This window comes from Sphaeramia orbicularis, chromosome 22 (assembly GCF_902148855.1).
Source record: "Sphaeramia orbicularis chromosome 22, fSphaOr1.1, whole genome shotgun sequence".
Classification (NCBI taxonomy): Eukaryota; Metazoa; Chordata; class Actinopteri; order Kurtiformes; family Apogonidae; genus Sphaeramia; species Sphaeramia orbicularis.
The window spans coordinates 55,610,441-55,635,599 of NC_043978.1; the positions used below are offsets into that span (position 1 = coordinate 55,610,441).

The 25,159-nt window shown below is 37.7% G+C and overlaps 1 protein-coding gene and 1 pseudogene across 1 annotated transcript in view; one reads left to right on the top strand and one right to left on the bottom strand.

Annotated features, from left to right (window-relative positions):
* The first annotated feature begins 440 nt into the window (after positions 1 to 440).
* On the top strand, positions 441 to 6,990 carry LOC115414244 (gap junction alpha-10 protein-like; annotated as a pseudogene).
* A 6,023-nt stretch (positions 6,991 to 13,013) lies between these two features.
* The window catches only part of LOC115413251 (transcription regulator protein BACH2-like), a 126,877-nt gene continuing 114,731 nt past the window's right edge, over positions 13,014 to 25,159 (bottom strand). The window contains exons 4-5 of the mRNA XM_030125985.1: positions 18,181 to 18,387; positions 13,014 to 14,053 (exon numbers count right to left, since the gene is read on the bottom strand). Of these exons, the coding sequence (XP_029981845.1) occupies positions 13,709 to 14,053; positions 18,181 to 18,387 (552 nt within the window). The 3' untranslated portion in view covers positions 13,014 to 13,708. The remainder of the gene's footprint in view (positions 14,054 to 18,180; positions 18,388 to 25,159) is intronic.

Below are 25,159 nucleotides of genomic sequence, written 5' to 3' on the forward strand. Positions count from 1 at the left end.
TTAGTGCGATTGTAACGCACATGTGTAAATGATAAACTGGTAAACTGAGGCAGAATGTTGGTAAAACTGCACTTCTTTTTCTGAAGACAATTCAAGTTGTTCATGTTATTCAGATTTTTAAGGAAACTTTGTAGATGTAAACCTGATCAGAATAGAATTGTACTTTATGTTCTTATTTGACTGGTCCGGCCCACTGCAGATCCAACTGGGCTGAATGTGGAACTGAACTCACAGGAGTTTGACAGAACTGCTGTAAGGGCTTCTTTCAGCTGTGCATCAGTTGTTCAGGTGTAAATCTGATTGGGACAGATCTGATCTGATCAGATGAGCAAATGGAACATGAGCTGTCAGACTGCTGTGGTTCCCAGATGTGCTGCAGGTCCCACACCCACAGGACGTGTCGCCTTATTCTTGTGTGCACTGTGTCTCCACAGTTTGAGGACATGTGGCAGTGAAGCGGACACAAGCTGACCATGGGTGACTGGAACCTGCTGGGCAGCATCCTAGAAGAGGTCCACATTCACTCCACCATAGTGGGCAAGATCTGGCTGACCATCCTCTTCATCTTCCGCATGCTGATCCTGGGAGCGGCCGCCGAGGACGTATGGGACGACGAGCAGACCGAGTTCGTCTGCAACACGGACCAGCCGGGATGCAAGGCGGTCTGCTACGACCGTGCCTTCCCCATCTCCCTCATTCGCTTCTGGGTCTTGCAGGTCATCTTTGTGTCTGCGCCCTCGCTGGTCTACATGGGCCACGCCCTCTACTGCATCCGGGGCGCTGGAAAAGGAGCGGCACCGGAAACGGGCCCAGCTGAAGGAGGAGATGGATGAGGTGGAGCTGGCGCTAGATGAGCATAAACGCTTAGAGAAGGAGCTGAAAAAGCTGGAAGAGCAGAAAAGGGTGAAGAAGGCTCCTCTGAGGGGCTCTCTGCTGAGGACCTACATCATCCATCCTCACCCGCTCTGTGCTGGAGGTCACCTTCATCCTGGGCCAGTACCTACTCTACGGTATCCAGCTGGAGCCTCTCTACAGATGTGAAAGGCTGCCCTGCCCCAACAGTGTAGACTGTTACATCTCCAGGCCCACAGAGAAGACCATCTTCATGGTTTTCATGATTGTCATCGCTGGCGTGTCCCTTTTCCTAAATATTCTAGAAATATCCCACCTGGGCATCAGGAAAATCAAACAGACGCTCTATGGAGAGAGGTACAGAAGATGACAGTTTGATTTACAAGTCCAAGAGGAGGTCGTCCTTACCGCACCTTTGTGTCATGAGTAATGTATCGCCTCACAACGGGCCTTTGACTCAGACCTTCCAGGTGATTCCAGAGGCGGACATGAGGCCTCCTCACTACAGCAGCGGGCCCAAGGCCAGTCAGGAGGTCCCCAGACACAACAGCGTGGCCTGTATGGGACAGACTGCTTATATCTGCCCACAGCCCAGGATGGCACCCAGATCTAGCCTGAACTATGTAATCCAACCCCCCCAGATCCATGAAAGTCTAGTGGTTCATCCAAGCACAGCGGACCCACATCCAGCCTGGGCCTCTGCAGGCTCCAACATGGAAGGAAGTGCAATAAGCCATCATGAGGACAGCCATGAAGCGCTACACCCTCACTCTAGCCATCTGGAGGCTCTCGCTCTACTTTCGAGCAGCCCCTTACGGCCCTCTGCTATCACAGACCTGGATGAGGACGAGCGAAGGGAGTCAGTGGAGAGTCATATCCAGGTTCCCAATCCAAGGAAGACCAGCTTCATGATGAGGCCGCCATCTGAGAGCTTGTCCTCCATGAGCGGCTGCACCAGCCCCTCGGTGCATACGTCTGAGGAGTCTGACGAACTGGGCTCCCTGCAGGGAGACATGCCCATGATGCCGCCTCCCGGAGGACGCAGGATGTCAATGGTAAGAGAGTTTAGTTGAACTGATGTTCAGGGTCTACCAGAGCAGAAGATCTGGAACATGTTGGGTTTCCATCCAAATCTTTCAGTCACTTTATCAAATTAAATTAAATCAAATTCTATTTATATAGTTCCAAATCATACCAAAAGTTCTCTCCTGACACTTTACATATCGAGCCGGTCCAAACCAGACTCTGAAGTCAGGTGACAGAACCCAACAGAACCCTCCAGGAGCAAACACTAGTGAGTGGAGACAGTGGAAGAAAAAGGAGCTTTAACAGCAGAAACCTGGAGCAGCCAGACTCCTGGAGGATCGGAACTTTCTGAAAATCAGCACAAAAGAAGTACATTTATTCATGTGTCAATGGGATATCTGAAGATTTTTTCCTAAACTTTGAATGTTTTCATGCACAAAAATGAAATTTGGAATAATCCCAGCTGCCTGGAAGGGCACCAATACATTTAATTAATGAAAATCAGAGGTGTCAAGTAACCTTAAGTCACCTTATTTAAGTAGAAGTTTTGGTTATCTATACTTTACTGGAGTAATTCTTTTCAGACGACTTTTGACTTCTATTCCTTACATTTTCACACAACTCTGTACTTTCTGTTCCTTACAATTTAAAAATAGCCTCATTACTCCTGTTTCATTTCAGCTTGTTTCATTCTGGCTTGTCATCGTTCAAATAAAAAAAAAAACCTATCCATATAATTCACACCATCCAGACAGAGTGAATATAAGTGCTGTTGGATTAAAAGTATAAACACATACCATTCTTACATCCTATTGGTTTGTACGTGATCCATCACACCTGATTTTTTTGCACCATTCCAACACTTCTATTCAACTAGTCATCATGTCGTCAGCTCCATCAAACACATGTGAATGCTCAGTAGGACACATATATGGTTCTTTAATACATTTGCATTGGACTAAAGTGCGGTTCATGTTCATTGGGCATATATGCAGCTTAAACAGGTAGACTAGTGCATCCCAGATGTTTCACCATTAGCATTTTCATAGAACATTAGAGTCATTATGGCCTTCAGAAAACTGTTTTTTGGGAGGTGGGTAGTGCACTATCGGCCCCTGTGGCGCCGCCTAAGCTTTGGTCCTAACGGCATTTTTTCCTCTTACACTTACTTTTTACTTTAAATAATTTTAAAACCAGTACTTTTACACTTTGACTTGAGTAAAAAGCTGGAGTTGATACTTGAACTTCTACAGAAGTCTGTTTAAACCCTAGTATTTAAACTTCTCCCTGAGGAATGAATGGGAATACTCTGGACACCTCTGATGAAAATGAAATCATGAAAATGTTTGCCGATATGAACACAGCTCAGCCTTTTACTGCTGCTGTTCGAAGCATCAAAACTACCTTAAAGAACTCAACAGTCTCAAACACAGTGGTTTATAATGTCTAACATTCAACCTCATGCATCTAATCAGTCCAACCTTCTCCTATAACAGTACAGAACTGTTCCATATTTGATCCACAAAGTTAAAGGCCCGAAACGGAATTTGTCCAAAGTTGAAAGAAATGGGCTTGACATTAGTTTAAATAGATGAAAAAGTTATGAGAAAAGCAGAATAAGAGAAAGAAGGAGTGATGGAGTCAGAATCCGACAAAACCAACGACTGTTAATCCACTGAAAAACAAACAAACAAACAAATGGGCCGGTTCTGTCTGTGCCATGTTCTCAGCTGGAGTTAGTCCACATGAAGGCCTTCTGTTCTGACAGGAGGACCAACAGCGTTAAAACCAGACTGGACAGGATGTGAGAAGTACAACGGAACAGAAAACAAAAGATGGATAAGAATTCATTAGGAACAGTGGAAACAGGTCTGATATATATATATATATAAAACTAAGTATCACGTTCATAGTATTTCATATTTGTATCATTTAGAGCAGGGGTGTCAAACACGTGGCCTGGGGGCCAAAGGGTCCAGTTCGGCCCCTGGGATGAATCTGGGAAAAATTGCAAAAATTACACTGAAGAAATGAACAATCAATGGTGGGTCCAGTTCAGCCCCTGGGATGTTTTTGCCAAGTCCAAAAATTCCACAGTCTTGAATTGAATTAAGCAAAAATTTTTTAGCTTGAATTAAGGAAAAAATCTTGAAATAAGCCAAAAAATAAATCTTCAATTAAGTAAAAAATAAAATCTTCAGTTAAGTAAAAAAAATCTTCAGTTAAGCCAAAAAAAATCTCAAATTTAGCAAAAAATCTTCAATTAAGCCAAAAAAATCTTCAATTAAGCAAAAAAAAGTTCAATTAAGAAAAAAAAATCTTGAATTAAGCCAAAAAAAATCTTCATTTAAGTAAAAAAATCTTGAATTAAACCAAAAAAAAACAAAACTTCAATTAAGTAAAAAAAAACAAAACATCTTGAATTAAGCCAAAAAAGTATCTAAAATTAACCACTTAATTTTTTTTTCTTTGTTTTAGTACAAAAAATAATATTAAATTATGAAAATATTTACATTTACAAACTATCCTGAAACAATTAAATGTGAATAAACTGAACAAATATGAACAACCTGAAATGTTTAAAGAAAATTCAGCACAATTTTAACAATTTTTCTTCCTGTTCCTCAGTGTTTAGTGTCTTTGTAGATCTGATCCAGAATGCACGAGAGAAATGATAAGTTGAGGATAATATTGTTAAAATTGCACTAAATTTTCTTACATTTTTAATTTAAATTTAATGTTTTTCAGGGTTTTTTTTTGTGGATAGTTTATAAAAGTAAGTATTTTCATAATTTTATGGAGGTTTTTTCACATTAAAACACAGGCAAATATTTGGAGCTGTCATTATTTCTAGGTTCTTCTGTTCTTATTTTACTGGTCCGGCCCACTGCAGGTCAAATTTAGCTGAATGTGGAACTGAACTAAGATGAGTTGGACATTCCTGGTTTAGAGCCTGGCTTCTGTGTTTATGTGTGGGCAGAGGCCACATGCGTCGACTCGTCAGTACGACTCTATTACTTGTGCTTTGGTGGTGGTGTATAAAACTGTCAGGCTGATCCATCTGTCTGAGTTTACAGGAGGTCAGTTCCGCCTGTTTTAGAAACACCATTATGAAGTGAAAGAAGTGAAATATGGTCATATAATTAAAAAAAGACAGAACTGTAAAAATAAGTCAAATATTATTGCATATATGACATATTAATTCTGTTTTTGTTTTGTTTTTAGCTGAATTGCTTATTAGGATGCATATATTATAGATTTCGGTATCTATTATTTTTTAAATCACACTTTAAGCAACAAAAAATGTGTGGTGTTATTTCAAACAGCACCTGATCTCCATTTTCTGACATCAAGTAGTAATGATGAGGTCAGAAGCACAGCCAGTACTCTTTTTTTAAATTATTTTAGATTTCTAAAAAAAACAAAACAAAAACACTTAAAATCATCACAATCATCAGTTGTAGATATGGAGTTTTAAGATGCATCCACATATACCACATATGATTGAACTTCTGTTGTTGTTTTCTAAGTAAATAATGATGTTAAAAGTCCAGTGTGCCTGATTTATGGATATAAGGAAAATATAATGATAGAAATGGAATAAATATGCATAATTATGATTTCCTCGCTGTATAATCATGTGAAAAATGGGATTTCTTGTGTTTTTAATGACCTTAGGATGAGATATTATATCTACAAAGGGAGCAGGTCACATTTCACAGGGTCCACTTGGGATTTCCTCCTCTTTTTTTCATTTTACAGCAGATTGAATCTGGTCCGTTACAATGTTTGAGCCTAACAAGCCACGAAATGACAAAAGAGGAGAAAAAAATTCTGTAGGGGAGAGTTGGTGGCAGTGGTGCGTTCTGTGGCTTCCAAACTACAACTTCACCTTCAGATGTTAGTGAATATCACATAATTCATCTTTAAAAAAGCTAGAAATCATTTAAATCATTACACTCATCGCCACATTTTTGGGAATGACGCATGGATTCTGTGCTTAAATGGGATTTATTTATTATTACATTTTTTCAAAACATATATCCTCCTGAGACCCAGGAAGTCAATGTTTTCACCCTTTTACTTTGAATAATTGCCTTAACTGGAAACAGCATGATGCAAGAGTTTTTTCAGATACAGTTTTTAATTTTTTTAATATAATGTCCTTTTCAGCGGACACTTTTATTTATTTATTTTAAGTGAAGCTATGAAAGTCTTGTCCACTACAGAGGACTAAAATGCATTGCTGGGTCTCAGGAGGATATAATACTTCTAGTTGTTCTTCAATGCGTCTCAAAAACATGGAAATTAAAAAACAACTAAAAAAACTTGGGCAGCAAACTTTGCAAAAACAAAACGTGTCATTCCCAAAACCTCCATGAGTGTATTCTTACAGGTGATGTTATTTGCAGATTTGGTACATTAGTGTTTTTTGGTGTATTTGTGTCCAGTTCACAGTGTTGTCTCATTGTCTCTCACAGAGTATGTTCCTGGATATTTCCTCTATCATGAAGAAGTGACCCACAGCCGCGAACAGCAGAGAAACTGTGTCAAAGATCAGCCCATCAACACTGATGCGTGGCTCCCGTCACACGGGCCAGAACATGAGCGTGAGGCAGCTGAGCCACAGCCACGGCCCTCTGGGATCGGACTTCAAGCACCTTAGATTGCCTATATGTGGAACGAACGGGAAAGGATCGTGTCTTTTTAAAACTGTGGACGTCTTTCTGTGTCGGCAGCATTTTTTAAGATTGTTTGGAGCGAATGGATTATGGAGCAAAGTCCTCAGAGGATCAATTTGCTTCTTAATGTGGACTTTAAAAGCTTAAATATACTTTTTCTAAGTCAAAGACTTAGTCGGTTGGAATTTGAGTATATTTGTATATAGTCCTTTATATACATTTTATGAGGAATTATAACAGTTTCTATTATATTCAGATTAAATGCTTCTTAACAAAACAGCACATTTTTTTTGTTGCTTTTAATCAAGATCCACACACCAACATCAGACTGTGGAATTCTCATGCTTTTTGTTTTTATTTCAACAGGTCTTTGTCTTGACAAAAAATGCTGATTTTTTTTTTTTTTTTTCCTTTTAAAACATTTTTCATATCAAATAAAGAAAACATGACATCTCACACAATATTTACAAAAAATCTAAACAAAAATAAAGTTAAATTGAACAGTAAAAGGTTTAAAAAAAAAAAAGGAAATCAAAAGAAATGTTGAATCTGCATATAACAGTCATGTTGCAGGTACTCAAAAAGAAAGTACACATTAAAAAATGGCTCACCAAAAATCTACAAATACAATGATGTAACCAGTGTAAAAAGTTAGAAACAATGCCACAGAAACTGTCTACACATCTATCATACAGTCCTTATCCATACAAAGAGGTATGCTGAATCATCCAGGTAGATAAGTGTTAAGAATCGCTTCAACCAAGCTTTAAACACAACCTCTGAAAATCACAATCTGAGAATTAAGCAAAGCTGAATTACACCTGCAGTGGCCCCCCCGTTCACACCCACTGTAAACAGGTTCAAATGATTATCTTCAATTATTAATATTTTTTTTTTACATATACTAAACTCTCTTTCCTGCTAATGTCAGTTTTAAGTCTAAACTTGCAGCACAACTCTGTTCCCTTCAGCTTTAACGTCCTTTGACTCTTTACCATCCGCTGTATTTACGGGTTAGGGTTCCGTTTGTGCCATGTTTTCACTGGAGTTTAGCTTGTGTTTGAGCCTCATTGTAATCACAGAAATCCCTCTCAGTTCAAGTCTGATACATGCATTTTGGCCTTAACCCTAAGCCGAAAACGGGTCAATCTGCTGACCTGGTGGATGTTAGGAGATTAAAGAAAATATCGTTTTTGGCTGTAATTTTGTTTAATTCGTGAAGAATAAACCTGCAGATTTATATAGAGTGAACAGTACTGAACTACAGCAAAAGTGCAGCATTCATGTCAACAAACACCATCCAATATGAGGCAAGGAATGACTTCATGGCTTTTCTTTATCTGTGCTGCGTTCTACAAATAAGCCAAAAGAATGTCAACATGTGAGCATCTTAACCCTCTGGTATCCAGGTGTGCTTTTTAGGCTCACTTTTGCACTTTTCACAATTTAAATAAGGTTAGAATTCAAAAGTTGTTCATTTGTGCATGATCTTTAAAATTCTGTCCACCAACTCAAATGTGCACATTGTAAACAAAAGAAAATGACCAGACTAGCATCTGTCTGCCAAGTGTGCCTAAAACGCACTATTCCTTCCATTAGAACCACTGTTTTTGATCCAAAGCCTTTAAGGCATAAATCCTGCTTTTACTGAGATCTGGGCTTCATTTGAGAGGGGAGGGGCTAAATTAATTTATTAACATCGTTAATGTTGCTGTTAATCATTGACATATGCCAGGCTGCAAAAATCAAATAATATGTGATCCAATTTTTATGTAGTATTTAGAAAAAAACAAACATATTTAGGTTTTTTTTGCATCAAAAAATGTAGTAACATCATGATGAAAAGAAATCGTTTAAAAGGTTAAAAAAATCTAAATTGAATGATTATTTGATCTGTATGATTAGGACTGACCTGGATTTACAAAATAAAATCAATTTAGAGCAGAAAAATAAATCAATATAATATTTAATAGTTGGATTTATAGGTGTGCATTTTACACACACTTGGTGACAGATGCTAGTATTTTTGAACATTTGACCTAGCACCAAAAATAATAATAATGCAAATTAACCAATGTTGGAGTTAATCACTGACATATGCCAGGATGAAAAAATCTAATAATATGTGATCCACTTTTTATGTAGTATATTGAATAAAATACATTTTTTGTGTTTTTTGCATCAAAAAAATGGTTTGCTTACATTACAAACATGGCATTTAAAGGGTTAAAAAAATGTGACAATTATTGAGTATTTGGTATTTTTATTTATGGCTCAAGTTGATGAAATAGAAAAAAGTGTAAAAGAATTAAAAACAAACTGTATGAAAATTTTGACATTATTCCACAAGTGTGCCAAAATGGCCCACTTGGTGCTTAGTAAGGGCCTTGGTGGACGGGATACCGGAGGGTTAAAGGGGACATACTGTAGAAAATTTTTGCAAGTAAACCCAAGTGTCATGTGTTTCCCAGAATGTGGATTTGAAGATTCCAAAGGCTCTCAATACCTCGTTATACCTGTACACTTCAGCCCTTTCCTGTCGGTGCCATGGATACCATCATGTAAACACCCTGGCAGGTCTTACCAGGGTACCAGGAGGGTTCTAGTGGGTCTGATGGACTGGACTGAGGCGGTGAGTCATTAATACGAAGAACCCAAACAGACCCAGTTACCTGAAAAATGGGCTTTGTCTAGTTCTTCATCGAATGAGCATTTAATACATGAACATTATTCTTAGAGCCTCCAGACCTGTTTTATAACAGAAAAAGATTTGGAAACATGTTTATCACATACTTCCCTTTTAAAATTTTAGCACAAACCCATTTTGTAAAGAATCTGTAAATGCTACAAAATGATTTAATGCATATTGAAATGTATTTGTATTAAAGTAATAACGATCTTTTACAAAGTTGGTCCTTCATTCCCGTATATTGCAAGGAAATATTTACAAGTGCTTTTCAAGGACTTTATAGTTATATTTTGAAGTTAAATCTTCCCCTACTGAATCGTCATTTCATCCTAATATGTTTCTTTGGGGGGCCATACCTGTATTTTAGAACACTGTTTGTTCATGCTGCAGTGTAACTTCCATTATTAAACATCCTTGTTTCCTTTTCTGAATCGTTTGGCCTCTGGAACCTCTAAGGCAACAACTTTTTTTAGCTGCACTTGTCGGATGCTTATTTGTCTCAAAAAAGAATGGACAATTTTACATTAAAAAATAATTTATCAGCTTCTCTACAACCTAATTCTCAGGACTTAATTATATCTTTACAAAACAAAGAAACAACAAGTAATACACAAAAAGTTGTAAACATACTCACACCCCTTTAAGTTAAAGTAGAACAACTTAAGTACAGAAGTAAGCAAGTGTGACTCGGAAATAAAGACTTTGATCCAAAAAAAAGATAAACAATTAAGAATACAACTATTATCAAATCAATTCTATCGGAGAGCGATCTACAATTTACATCTATGCATTTTCCTCTACACCCCGACCCTATCCCCAAGCAACAAGAGTCCAAATAAATAAGTTAGCAAGTTCACATTAAGGAGATGAAGTCTTCAAATTCAGCCATCGGTGTTTTTTCATGTACTCTGGCTGTTTCTAATCGGGATAACACTGACTTGCCGGACAGGATGGCTTCATTTTCAGCGACGTCGGCTAAGCAGTTGTTTTGTTCTGTATAACTGTAGATAAGTGTAGAGTGTTAAAGCCACTGTTAATAAATCTGAGCTGTATGTTTGTTTTGATTGCACCTCACTTCTTTAGATCCCGCTGTACCACAAGTGAATTCCCCCTAATACTGTTGATAAAAGAAGCCCGAGCAGACCTAGCGTCCAAAAGGCGTGAACATGTTCCACTGTGAGACCCCGAGTGCAGCAGGAACAGCCGACAGCAGCACTCACCCCTGCCACGTGCCGGCACCATCGACTTTTCAACAGCAGATGAATTTGGCATCTCCCTAAATCAATAATGTGCCATTGTGTTCGTGTGGATCATTCAACTTCATACCGCCACACTTTTAGGAGAGCAAATTTTACAGGAACAAATTGTCAACTTTGCATGTTTTTACGTATCTTGTGTCAGAATTTCAAATGTATGTGTCTTGTACGCTCGCGTGTTAGACCAAATACTTTCAGCTGGGGTTGTTTTTTGTTGGTTTTTTGTTTGCAGCAAATGCAGCAAAACAGGTGGAAAGCACAAACACTCCATCCATGTTACACATAAGACGAGAAGTAAAACCAAAATCTGCCTTGTTTAAGCTGATGTTTAAAGGACCATACCAGTGTTTCTGTGTCCATTCCATTCATTCCACTCTGCTCTTTGAACATCAGCAGAAATGCCCAAGATTTACACCAGCAACATCTGTTTTGTTTTTTTAAACAACATTTCATCATTTATATTTCTATGTAGATGATCACTTTTAAGTCTATTAAGATGATGATTTCCTGGAGAGAAGACTATGTAATTTAATACAAATAAAAGGGAAACAAAGACAGAATAAACAAGTGGTGCCAGGCAATAAACCCCGCCCCTCACACGTACTGTCGCTCATTTAGGCATGATCCAGCTGATGTCATCATGTCTATGTGTGTGCTGATGTCACTGTAGACACAGACAGCACCGACACTTCAGCCAGTAAAGTGAAATTAAAAAAAAAAAAAAAAAAAAAAAAGGATTTAAAATTCATAAAAAATTTAAACTTTGACCTACTTTCCCCCAAATGTAACCACATCTGTTCTGGGTCACTGCAATCTATAAACCCACTTTGGTCGGAATTCAACCATAGTCTTGCTGCTAAAGTGTTAACAAACAAACAAGACACAAACTGAACCAAAACAACACCCTTGCCACTCCTTCGGGGGGCGGAGTAAAATGCGTCACTATTAGGATAAGAGAATGAGAACGGTAGAGTACTCTACTACAAAATAGTGGGAAGTGTCTGCTCTGTATTGTGTTGCAGGTTTACATCAGTGTAACTTCAGGACAGTTGAGACTGACAGCTGATGCACATCTACCTTTTGCTTTATGTGCACTGTAATGACTGGATTTTTATGCCGCAGACATTTCAGAAACCATGTGACATAATATCACACAAAAGTCAAAAAATTTAGGAAAAAAAAATACAATATCCAGGATACTTGTAATAGTTGTGTCTGTATTCACACATTTGTGTGTTTGCATGATTGTTCGTGCAAAGGGAGCTTACTCTTATAAACAACAACCAACAAAAACAGGGCGTGTTTCAACTTAAAACTGCCTAAATTTTTCCTATAGTTATAAAATGTATATATACATAGCCCTTACCAGGAACCCATCCACTTCATTTTATGAAATTACCACCAAATAAAAAAGTGTTCTTATTTTCTTCATCATGTAATTGTTAATTTCATACCCCCCGAGCATAAATAAAAAGAAGCAGAATGTCTCCAGTCTTCTTAGGAGAATGATCAGAGGTGAACACCGGTATGATCTTTTAAATCCTTAGGACTTGACTTAAGTGCCAATGTTAACGATACATTTGCTCAATTGAAGGCGTCACCTCTTGGAGGTGCTGAGAAGTGCTTCGACTTTGTAAAGTAGCTCTGTGTCTTTGAACAGACGTGAAAAAAGGCAGGAGGAAAACACATAGAACATCCATCTGAGTACAAGGAAAAAAGAAAAGAAACAAAACAAAAAGGAAAGTGAAGGTGACTAAATAAGCTTTGCATAATGACACTTCATGTGACCATTTCACCAAATGTAGCATTTTACAAATACACACCTTTGGTAACATTTTACTTTAAAGTCCTGTGTCACTCAACAATTACTGGGTCATTCGAAAAGATACAAAACAAAAATGGAGCTTTTTGGATTTTACATCATGTATTACATCAAATCAAACACAGATGTAGTTCACATTTGGGGAAATATTCCATTTACTCTGAGAATGAGATGAGAACAAGTTAAATATTAAAAGGATGTGTGTATATTTCAGAACAGAGGCACAGTCATGATGTGGTGACTTCAGTGTGGAGGTGTAATACCAGTGACGGCCACTAGATGCTGCTCCAAAAAAGCCTTGAATAAATATTAACTAACCTATTACTTTCCACTATTCATTTTGGGTTGACTGGTTTCATTTGCATCCTCTAATTATTGTCCATCTTTCTATTCGTCCTTTAATGGGATTTTAGGGCAAATAGCACAAATGTTATTACCTGTGAATGGTATTTCTGAACAATTTAAGGCAGTTTTTGTGATTTTAAAATGATGAATATAAATGTCACCTAGGCTGTGACTTTACTACATGTTGAATAAAAGATTAATTTTTTAATCTATTACATATACTGTCTTCAGTCAAATCAGTTAATAATATGTAGTAAGCTAACAGTAGCTAGTAGTACATTAGTGTGGAAGCTAAGTGCAATAGACAGTTCAGACCGAAGGGAAATGAATAATAATAATAAAAACTTAAAGATTCTGTTGTTTTGAGGGAATATTCTTGGGTGGAACTCCAATTTATTTTATCGGGCATTTTGAGACAGAGTTAGCCTAGCTTCTTCCCCATGTTAGGAGCCTTTATGCTAGGCTACGCTAACCACATTCTAGCTCCAGAAGTGTATAAAACACACAGGTGTGAATATTATATTGATCCTTACATACATCTGATATAAGGAAAGCCAATAGGATCTTTTTTCTGACAGTGAAAATATGAATTAATGGTTTACCACAGAGTAATGATCAAGATTCAACAGGACTGTGAAGTAAAAAGCATGTATGTGTTAACAACGACTTTACTGAACATTCGGAGTAATTCCTGAGTTGAACCTCCCATGATGCACCAAAAAGGGAGGGAAGCTGACAGGAAGAAAAGGCTGAGACAGAAAGAGAGAGAGATAGAGAGAAGAGAAGAGAGAAAGAGCTGCCAGTGCTTTAGTTGTATCACTAATCCAAAAATACCTGTTGAACAGTATTGCTGAGACAACGACAGTGTCATCCATTACAAAAAGACAAAATACATCAGATATCAAGGTATAGACAAGTATGAGAGTGTTTCTGCCCCAGACTCTAAGTACAGTCGTGTCTCTGCTGTTCCTCTGTTGTGCATTTGTCAGTCATCTCCTGACAGAAATCCACTGTTACAGTGGGGCTACATACTTCCTCAGTGGATCCCAGCACCAGTGGACAGTCCTCGGACACCTCCGCACCCGGGGGCCTCTCCTCCGGCGGTCCGGCGGGAGCGGCGCCCGCGTCGGACGGACGCCCGGTCTCGGACGGACGCCCGGTCTCGGCCGGCGACCTCATCCGGGGGGGGGAGGGGGCCGCGGTCTGAGGCGGGCGACGGCGGGTTGGATGTGAGGTCGATGCTGGCGGAGACGGGAGGCGGCTGGGCGCCCTGCACCTCCCTGCACACCTGCTGCGAAAGGAAGGAGAGGTTCTGCCACAGCTCGGACATGCAGACCTTCAGCTGGTTCCGCTCGCTCAGCAGCTTCTCCTTCTCACACACCTGCAGTGGCACAACAGACCCATCAGACCCCACATACAAGCGGACCGGACCCACCAACCAAGTATTTACACACAGTACAGAAGAAAGAAAGAAAGAAAGAAAGAAAGAAAGACAATCACCACAACACTGCAAACAACAGGAAAATTACAGTCAAAGCTTTGGGAAATGTATCCAGATCCATTTCTTCTGCCCCAGTTCTGTGTATTTATTCTGTTACAGAAATAGTCCATGTTTTGCTCATATTCAATCAGATCTGTAAAAAATTCAAATTTACACTTGATATCATTGATACTGATTTATTGGATCAATCCACTTCCTATCTGTTAGAATGGGAACATTTTTCAAAGTCGCACCAAATTCAGAATCAGATCCGGATCCAAATAATTTCAATCCCTTGTGTTGACATCATCATACAGAAGCTGTAGACCAAGTTTGAAATCAATCAGTATTGTAATTTCAGAGAAGAAGACGACTGAAAGTTTTGTAACGGACGACAGACGCTGACAGACGACAGTAGCTAACAGCCTGTCGGCCGGTGAGCTGAAAACGGACTTTTTCACCAAATCTCTCATTTACTGAACATAAACCCAGTGTGTCCGTCCACTGTCACTGATCCAACTCCATGGGTTTACTGGTGAATCAATGTCATAGAAGATGACGGTGTTTCCATGGTAACTACAGAGCCTCTGAACGTCCAAATGGGTCATATCTGATGACCATGAAAAGATGAAGAACTGTATTTTACACCCGTTACTTACATGTATTGATAGGATTAGTGGATCAACAGGAACTAAACAGTTTAGATCAGTAGATGGTTTTGGTCGGTGGTGGAGGTTTAGGTCTTTATGGGTTAAAAGGAATTTCCTGATAATGGGAACATACTTACATTTAAGTTAAGTTTTATATGCAGACTTTTTACTAGTACTTAAATATTTCCCCATTGTCATAATTAGTACTTGTGTTAATCATGCTCCTTTCATTGCTGTTCCTCAGTGAGTTTCTCTGTTTCCACAGTGAAGTTAGTGTTTGTATCATCAGGTGCCCTCTAGTGGTTCTAGGAATGAAAACTCCTGTGTGATGTGTCACAAACACTCCAAACCTCATGGAGAAAAAAGATCATGTTAAGACAGATGATAGTTATAGAAAATGTGAGACCTGCAGGTTAATATAGATCTGTATGATAATGAACATATTCTGACTTCACTCATAGTGAGTACAGCAGATTACAGCCATCAAGATGTTAATAATATAAAGAATCAAGTCTTTCATTTTAAGTCTAATTTTATATTTATATACATACCAAATTTCTTATTTTTCTCTTTATGTTTAATTTTTCACTCATTTGTGGTTTTTCCTACTTGACTTTTTCTTTGCTTTTTGCTTGTTGTTTGTTGCAGCTGTTAACTGCGAAATTTCCCCCAATGGGATAAATAAAGTCTTATCTTATCTTATCTTATCTTATCTTACTTCTACAGTCTCATTTTTTAGGGTTTTAAAGCTGTGATCATGTTCTAGCTGTAAACTTCAGGCCATGATACTTGAGTTCATGAGCTGTGATGTACAGACAATGAATCAGTTGAATATAATCTACACTGAACAAAAATATAAACGCAACACTTTTGGTTTTGCTCCATTTTTCATGAGCTGAACTCAAAGATCTAAAACTTTTTTTATGTTCACAAAAGGCCTGTTTCTATCCAATCTTGTTCCTAAATGTGTGTTGGTGAACACTTGTCCTTTGATAATCCCTCCCCCTCACAGCTGTGGCAGATCCAGATGCTGATTGGACAGCAGGATTATTGCACAGGTGCGCCTTAGGCTGGACACAATAAAAGGAAGGCCACTCTAAAATGGGCACTTTTCCTGTAGTGGCTGGTCCAGGGGGGTCAGAGAAAACCAGTCAGTATTTGGTGTGAGCACCATTTTCCTCCCACAGTCTTCTTCATGAGTTCTCTGAAACCCCTTTGCAGATGGCTGATGGTCTGGGAATGAACATTCAGTTGACAGGCAGAAGCTCTGCTGGACAGTCCTGACGTCACATGACCAGTGCATATTCCCTCCAAACTGGTGACATCTGTGACATTGTGCTGTGTGAGAAAAGTGCCCATTTTAGAGTGGCCTTCCTTTTATTGTGTCCAGCCTAAGGCCCACCTGTGCAATAATCCTTCTGTCCAATCAGCACCTGGATCTGCCACAGCTGTGAGGAGGAGGGATTAAAGGACGAGTGTTCACTAGGGTGGTCCAACAATCCTGGTAAAAAATACAGTTTCAGATCACCTCAGTTAGAACCCTGCATTAGGTTTTGGCATTCAAAAGATGAATTAGGAAAAAATTTGGAAGAAAAAGGAGATGTTTCAGAGGCTGCACAAAGCCTGTACATCAGAGCATGGTTTGAAGCCCCATCACCAGTGAAAGCCCCTGAAAATGATCTGGCATTCCTTCAAAAGGTGTCACAGGATGAACATTCAGCTGTCATAAAGCAACCTGAACAGCTTTGGATCCACATCTGTGGAACTGGAGCTTGTGGATCCACATCTGTGGAACTGGAGTATAAATATGGATGAGTAACTCCGCCCACATCTGTGGAACTGGAGTAAATATATGGATGAGTAACTCCGCCCACATCTGTGGACTGGAGTAAATATATGGATGAAGTACCTATCCGCCCAACATCTGTGGAACTGGAGTAAATATATGGATGAAGTACTCCGCCCACCTCTGTGGAACTGGAGTAAATATATGGATGAAGTAACTCCGCCCACATCGTGGAACTGGAGTACAATATATGGAGGAAGTAACTCCGCCCACATCTGTGGAACTGGAGTAAATATATGGATGAAGTAACTCCGCCCACATCTGTGATACTGGAGTAAATATATGGATGAAGTAACTCCGCCCACATCTGTGTACTGGAGTAAATATATGGATGAAGTAACTCCGCCCACATCTGTGGTACTGGAGTAAATATATGGATGAAGTACTCCGCCCACATCTGTGGTACTGGAGTAAATATATGGATGAAGTAACTCCGCCCACATCTGTGGTACTGGAGTAAATATATGGATGAAGTAACTCCGCCCACATCTGTGGTACTGGAGTGTAGAACTGGTTGTGGTCCATTCTGTGACTCCAGTGTGACACCAGAGCAGAAGCAGCTGATGGTGGACACCATGATGTTAAATGCAGGTTCTTTGGTTCCTCTAAAGCTGTTGGGATGTCCTTCATCCATCAGATTGTGAAGGGAAGCAGATCAGGGCTTTTGTCTCCACCAGCACCATGCGTTTGTTTGAACCTTTGGATCTGCCACAAACATTCTGAACAGTTCCTCCAGTAGACTGGGCTGATGATGCAGACTTTCAGAAGGAGGAGAAAACTGGGCATTCCACTAAAGCTGTCGATGATGTCACTGACAGAGGGGCGGAGCTTATTCCAGACTTCAACTGGAGCCGAACAACAAATGCAGATCACAAACAGTACTGGCAACAAGTTGTCAAAGAACACAGGAACATTTTTGGTCATTTCAATAAACCAACAGTGGTTGTTGGACTTTCTGAGGAACATTTTTATGTGAGTGTCAGTTTGATTTTGAGAATAAAATGACAAATTCTTCTAATCTGCCTTATTCATTTGGATAGTTCTGTTAGAGTATACAGAGACATCTGCACCTGTCAGTGCAAACTCTAAATATTAATTAATTTGCATAAAATTTGGACTGAAGTAATTTGGCCACATATGGAACCAAATGCAGGGTTCGAATCCAGAGAATCTGAAAAAAAATGTTGTTTTGGACCACTCTAGTGTTCACTAACACAAATTTAGACAGATTTGTGAACAATATTTGAGAGAAATAAACCTTGTGTGAACACAGAAGAAGTTTTAGATCTTTGAGTTTAGCTCATGAAAAATGGGAGCAAAAACTAAAGTGTTACATTTATATCTGTGTTCAGTGTAGACTGTAAAGATGCTCTGCAGTCGACCGTCTGTAGTGATGCTGTCTGTAACAGGAGTCAGGAGATGACAGAGGATGACAACATTTCACACAGGTCAGGATGGGAGATGTTCACTAAGTCAATAAGGGGATCAGATGTGTGTGTGTGTGTGTGTGTGCGTTTTCTACATGGTCATACCAGTTTGCGGATCTCGCTCTCCAGGTTCTGGATGCAGTCCAGCTTCCTCTTGCGACAGCGCTGGGCAGCGATGCGGTTTTTGCTGCGGCGGCGAATGTCATGGATGAACTCGAGCTGCTCTGAGGTCAGCTTGTGCATCTTGATGAGGATCTGGAAGTCGTTGCGCGGCAGGTTGGTGATCTGGTCCACAGGAAAGGGCAGCTTCACCTGGGGGTGGACAGCGTGGCGTGTAAAAGACAGCGTCTTGTCATAACAGGGATCAAACCTTAAGGTCATGTATTTAAAACTGCTTTTTGTCCCTTTAAAGTGCTGCTCTCAGTGTTTAGAAACTACATCCAAACTGGAAAATGGCTTTGCCACAGCCAACACTTTTATATAGAATTTACAATTTAACTGACAAGTGACCTGTCAAATATTTTCTGGAATAATCAATTCAACTTTTTTATTCTGCTTCTTCTTTTTTTTTTTTTAGACATTTATGCTATCAGGGTTTTTCTTTTATATTTCAGTTTTTATACTCTTTTATATAGATTATTTAAACTTTTATGGCACCTAGGACGATGGTACTTTTTAATTTTGTTGTACCTGTACAATGACAATAAAGACATTCTATTCTATTCTATTCTATTCTATTCTATTCTATTCTATTCTATTCTATTCTATTCTATTCTATTCTAAATGTTTAAGTGATGAAAAATGATGATGAGTGGTTTTTGAAGCCATTGAAGATATTCAGTCTACAGAAAATATTCACATTTAAGAAGCTGGAATCAGAACATTTTGACTTTTTTCATCCCTAAAAAATACTTAAATAGATTATCAATTATCAAAATTTTAATGCAGTCATTGCATCTGTGATTTGTGCGATAATCTAAAAAAATAATTAATAACAATGTCGCTACAATTAATTTGACTTTAACTCTCAGGGGTCTGAACCTATTTATGCTATTTTTGAGTGCTTTTGATTTTGCCTTTATATACTACATGAAGAAATGTTTATTATACCCATGTTTGGGATCTTTTTTTCAGCACAACTTCATCTATCTCATCTGTCTATTATTTTTTCAGTTTAACCTACTATATCAACACAAAAGGCCAAAAAACACACAAAAAACATAAAATCCGATTTGAAAAATGCATATAATTTATTGCATAAATAACACACAGATGCTTAACGAACCTTTTCAAAGACTTTAAAAGTGAATATTGGTTCCAAATATTAAGTATAGAAAATTAAAATTGGAATAAATTAAAACTATACTCAAATATTTGACATAAAAGCATGTATTTATAGGTGTTTTCTCACCACCCAAAAAAATCCAGATCCACAATGCTGTGAAGAATTCCAAAAATTGGAACATAAAGAACTTTTTTTTTTTAAGCTTGGAGCTAAAGTATAAAAAAGTAGCCTACCAGCAGATGTTTTAGGTTTTAGTGGTGTGTTTAGTCACTACCTACTTGCAATGAATCACACAGCTCTGTGTCCTTTTTTCTGGTCTGAATCAAGAGAAATATTAGTTTTTAACTGGACCACTCATAATATTTTAACATTTTTATATCTTTATAGCCCATAATTTCTGCAGAATAAATATATATTCACACTAGTGATTCCAGGCCATTGAAGGTACTGAACTAAATGTCAATGAAGCGTTGGCTGGTTGTGGGCTTAAATCAGCGCTCTGAAGGACACTGTGGGCTAAAAATCACTAGATGTCAGTATGGAGCTGCCTATCGTTCACAGCAGCTTCACCACAAAGAAAAACATACAAGCTCTTTGTTTGAGTCAGGAACTGTGCCACCGTGCTCCTTGAATGTGATCGCTCTGGTTTTCACAAAGAAAAAGTAAAAAAAAAAAAAAAGAGGTTTTTATTCAAGAGCTTCATTACAAGTCCTAGTGCTTATTTACATATGCACCTACTTAATATATGTATGTGTTTATGTATGTATATGTATGTCTATGTGTGTGTGTGTGTGTGTGTGTGTGTGTGTGTGTGTGTGTGTGTGTGTGTTTCTATTGAGCGGATAACTCAATGGAAAGTTCTCTTGCATCAGTACATGAATGTATTGGCAGATCCACGTATAGACTGTATACTGATGTTTTCTCTGTAGGGCTGGAGATCATCTGTCATTCAGTCATTGTCTGTCTGATGGAGTTTCTTTCTTTCTTTTTCCAACCTGCGGTTTCATCGTCAGGTGAGCACATCCAGTCTGTGTTGGATCTGTGTAACCTTGCAGTGGAGAACACCAGAGCAGCCCATGCTGTTTTCTTCATGAAAGCAGAACAGCGCTGCCAGCTCGCAACCATGACATCATTCACTACTGACAACCGGGGAAAGGGAAAAGAGAGCAGGGCGTGTGTGTGTGTGTGTGTGTGTGTGTGTGTAGGTACCAGCCCTGTACTTTACACTATAGACATCTATATATAGCTCCATGACTCTCAGCAGTCAGCATAATAAGTTGGAATGACAAAGTGAGCCTTGATGGTCATAAATCCCTCACCAATCTCTCTCTCTCTCCTCTCTCTCTCTCTCTCTCTCTTTCTCCCATGTTCTGCTTTCCATTTTTAACACTGTGTTATCTTTGAGAACCTCATTCTTCACTTGTTGGTGGTGTTAGAAAAATCTTCTTAAAACATTTCCACTGCATACTCCTGTCATAAATTTCAGCGCAGCGCATGAAGAGGAAAAACAGAAGTGTCAGTCCTTGCCCTGATTCACATGTTACTGTACGCATCCTTCACACATGCACATACTGTAGCTTTGTATAGACTGGACAGATTTTAACAACTATTCTGATTGATACAGAAACCTATATTTAACCCATAAAGACCCACACTGTAAAAAATATCCTGTTGTTTTTACGGGAAAAAACTGGCACCTGTGGTTTCCAGAACAATACTGTAAAAAACACATCCAACTGTAAACATATTTACAGAGTAACATGTAGATTGAACAGTTTAAACATGTAGATTGAACAGTTTAAACATGTAGATTGAACAGTTTAAACATGTAGATTGAACAGTTTAAACATGTAGATTTAACATTTTAAACATGTAGATTGAACAGTTTAAACATGTAGATTGAACAGTTTAAACATGTAGATTTAACATTTTAAACATGTAGATTAAACATGTAGATTGAACAGTTTAAACATGTAGATTTAATGGTTTAAACATGTAGATTGAACATTTTAAACATGTAGATTGAACAGTTTAAACATGTAGATTGAACAGTTTAAACATGTAGATTTAATGGTTTAAACATGTAGATTGAACATTTTAAACATGTAGATTGAACAGTTTAAACATGTAGATTTAACAGTTTAAACATGTAGATTGAACAGTGGATTTAAATGGTAAATGTTCTGCACTTCTTTAGCTCATTTTCTCCTCCTTCATGGTGTCCACAGCTCTTTCCAAATCCACCAGGTCCAACTGGGACCAGTTTAGGGTTCAGTGTCTTCCATGGACACTTGGACATATGGACAGTCAGAGCCAGGATTGGAACCACCAACCCTTTGGTTATTGGACGAGCCGCTCTACCAACTCTACCAACCCATTCATTTACTAATTTAAAATGGTACATGGGTAAAGGTTGACTTTTTTAGAACGTTTATATATATACATAAAAAAAAAAAAAGCAAATATGCCGTTATTTCAACATTATGGTCTTTGCAGTTTAAACGGCACCACATTGTTTTCAATTTAGTTTTATTTTCTAAAAACAATAGAAATCCATCATTTCTTCATACTAATCTGCTTTTGTTCACATACTCTTCCTGTAAAAACTACAGCTGTATTTGATTCAATCGTTAACACAAACATCTTTTCAAAAAAACAACTTTGCATTGTATTGTCACTTACAGTTTTTTTATGTTGCAATTTTACAATGTTTTGTGTTAATTCTGCAGTCATTTTTTACAGTGCGTGCTATTTTTGTGGTGGTTTACAAATGAATTTGTCTCTATATTTAAGTGATTTGTCACCATTAATTGAAATAATATCCTCTTTATTTTGAGCTTCTTCTATTTTTTTTTCATTTTTCTGTGTTTAATTCATTGATTGTGTAGATGTTTATAAAAGCTGAGAGTAAATTCAAAGGTTATTATATCAAAAACAGAGAAAACTGAAGAAAAAGGGACTTTTTCATCAAAATCTCTCATTAACTGAACATAACCCCAGTGTGTCCATCCACTGTCATTGATCCAACTCCATGGGTTTGACTGGTGAAACAATGTTGTAGAAGATGGTGGTGTTTCCATGGTAACTACAGAGCCTCTGAACGTCCAAATGGGTCATATCTGATGACCATGAAAAGATGAAGAACTGTATTTTACACCAATTACTGACCTGTATTGATAGGATTAGTGGATCAATAGTTATTAATCATTCTACATCAGTAGATGGTTTAGGTCGACAGTGGATGTTTGGGTCTTTATGGGTTAAAATGTCATTTTGGTCGAGAGCTGATGGATATTGTGTTACTTTCTGTTTCCCTATTTAGTTGTTAGTGTCATCATCCACTGTTAACAAAGAAATCATTATATAATAATAATAATAATAATAATAATAATAATAATAATAATAATAATAATAATAATAATAATAATAATAACAAATTGCATTTATAAAGCACTTTTCCTTCGGTGGAATCTCAAAGTGCTACAGAGAGAAGACAGTCCAATAAAAAATAAAATACTATATCAGGAAAAAAAAAAGTGAATATCATTATCATTAATAATCATTGTTGAAATAGTTGCTGTTGTAAAGTCATTACATTATATTTCAAGGAATACAGATTCAAAGACTCAAACCAACACCGAACTCTGGCTGATGTATCAGTGTGTTCCTAGATTTTAGCACTTGTTTACTTCTGTTGTTGTGTTTTCCATGCAACCAGCTGCTCCTCACAAACTGCCCCTTGTGGGATTCCTTATTTCTTCAGTGGGAACATGTTGCTGATTTTCATCCCAACTTATTTAACCATTAAAGACCTGGAACTATTTGATTTATCACCCTTTATTACAATATTATCCCCATTATCCACTGCAAAAATCAGGTATTTTTCTGTATTTAAAGTACTGATTATGTACATGTTCATAAAAGCTCAGAGTAAATTCAAAGGTTATTATATCAAAAAGAGAAAACTGAAGAAAAAAGAAGTTTTTCAGTGAAGTAGAACATGAAAAGAGATGTTTGACTGAAGTAGGGGCTGATAAAACAAAAAATGATAAGACATGTTTCTTTGTTGGTAGCTGAATTCAATTTACTTTCCTCTTGTGACTGAGCTTGAGCCTCACTGTAAAATTGCCTATATACTATATAGACAAAAGTATGTGGACACATTGAATTCAGGTGTTTTCCTTTCTAACAGGGGTCTGGGATACAAAATAATAATGATAAATGTCATAATATAGTTTTATATTGGGATAAATATCACATTGATAATAATAATAATAATAATAATAATAATAATAATAATAATAATTATTATTATTATTATTATTATTATTATTATTATTATTATTATTATTATTATTAATATTAATATTATTATTATTATTAATAATAATAATAATAATAATAATAATAATAATAATAATAATAATAATATTAAGGACGCAAAAGTAATGTGTTATGTTGTATGAATGTGAGATGGGGGTGGGATTCAAAGTTTTCTTCTTCCCACTCCTCAAACATGTGGCCCAGGGGCCAAATCCGCCCGCCAAAGGTTCCAATCTGGTCCACAGATGAATTTACAAAGTGCAAAATACAAAAATGACCCTGTAGATATGAACAGTCAAGGGAATCAAACTCCAAAATAACAGCAGAAGAACCTGGAAATAATGAGTCCAAATGTTCTTCTTAGTTTAATGTGAGAAAAATAATATGATATTATGCCTCTAAATAATAGCAACACCTATTTTTTCTCTTTGATTTATTGCAAAGAACATTAATACTGATCTCTTTTAACAATAAAATGTCAATAACCTGAACAAATATGAACAACCTGGAATGTGTAAAGAAAAATAAGTGTAATTTTAACAATATTCTGTCTGTTTTGTGTCTTGGTAGATCTGATCTGCACATGAATAAATCATAAGTTGAGGCAGAATATTGATAAAATTGTACTTATTTTTCTTCAGAAATTTCTTCTTTTTTTTTTTTTTTTTTTCTCCAGTTATTCACATCTTTTTTATTTTGGATAGAAATAGTTTCATCATTTAATGTTATTTTTTTGCACTAAAAAATGTGGAGTTGTCATTATTTCTAGGCTTTCATGTTATTATTTTACCAGCCTGGCCCACTGCAGATCAAACTGGACTGAATACAGCCTCTGAAAGCCATCTGACACTGAAACGGGGAAAGTACAAAAGAAACACAGTAGAACCCAAAGGACGGTTGGGTGGGGGGTGGGGTGGTGGTTCTGATGGGCTGGCCTAGTTGGGAAGGCCAACTCTAGGGTTGGAAGCAGCAGATGGTGGAGGGAACATGGACAGGACACCTTCCACCTGCCTACAGGGCACCCAAGGGTGTGTGAGTGTGTCCGCTCTGTGGGTGAGACAAGTGGGTCAGGGCAAAGAAATGGGACAGAGCTCCTCCACTCACACAAACAGGATATGTGGTGGAGGTGGAGGACCCAGACACAAACCAGGAAACCACATTTACACAACAAAGTAATGAGAATCAACCAAAATGATAAATGTTTCCCACTATAAAAAGACTGGGGTGAACTCATACCTGCGTTTACTTCATAAAATAGGTTAAGAGCAGTTTTAGCAAATACTGAGTAAAACATATTTAATAATTTACTGAATATTCCAGTTCCACCAATGCCTTTTATTATTTTATTATTCTCTTTTTCTTTATTTTAGTTAATTATTATTTATGTTTTATCAGCTCCAATGTGCTCACAGCTCTTCTGTGTCTGTGTTCATATTAAATCAGTCTCAGTGAATCCAAAAGAACTTTGTGTTGGTA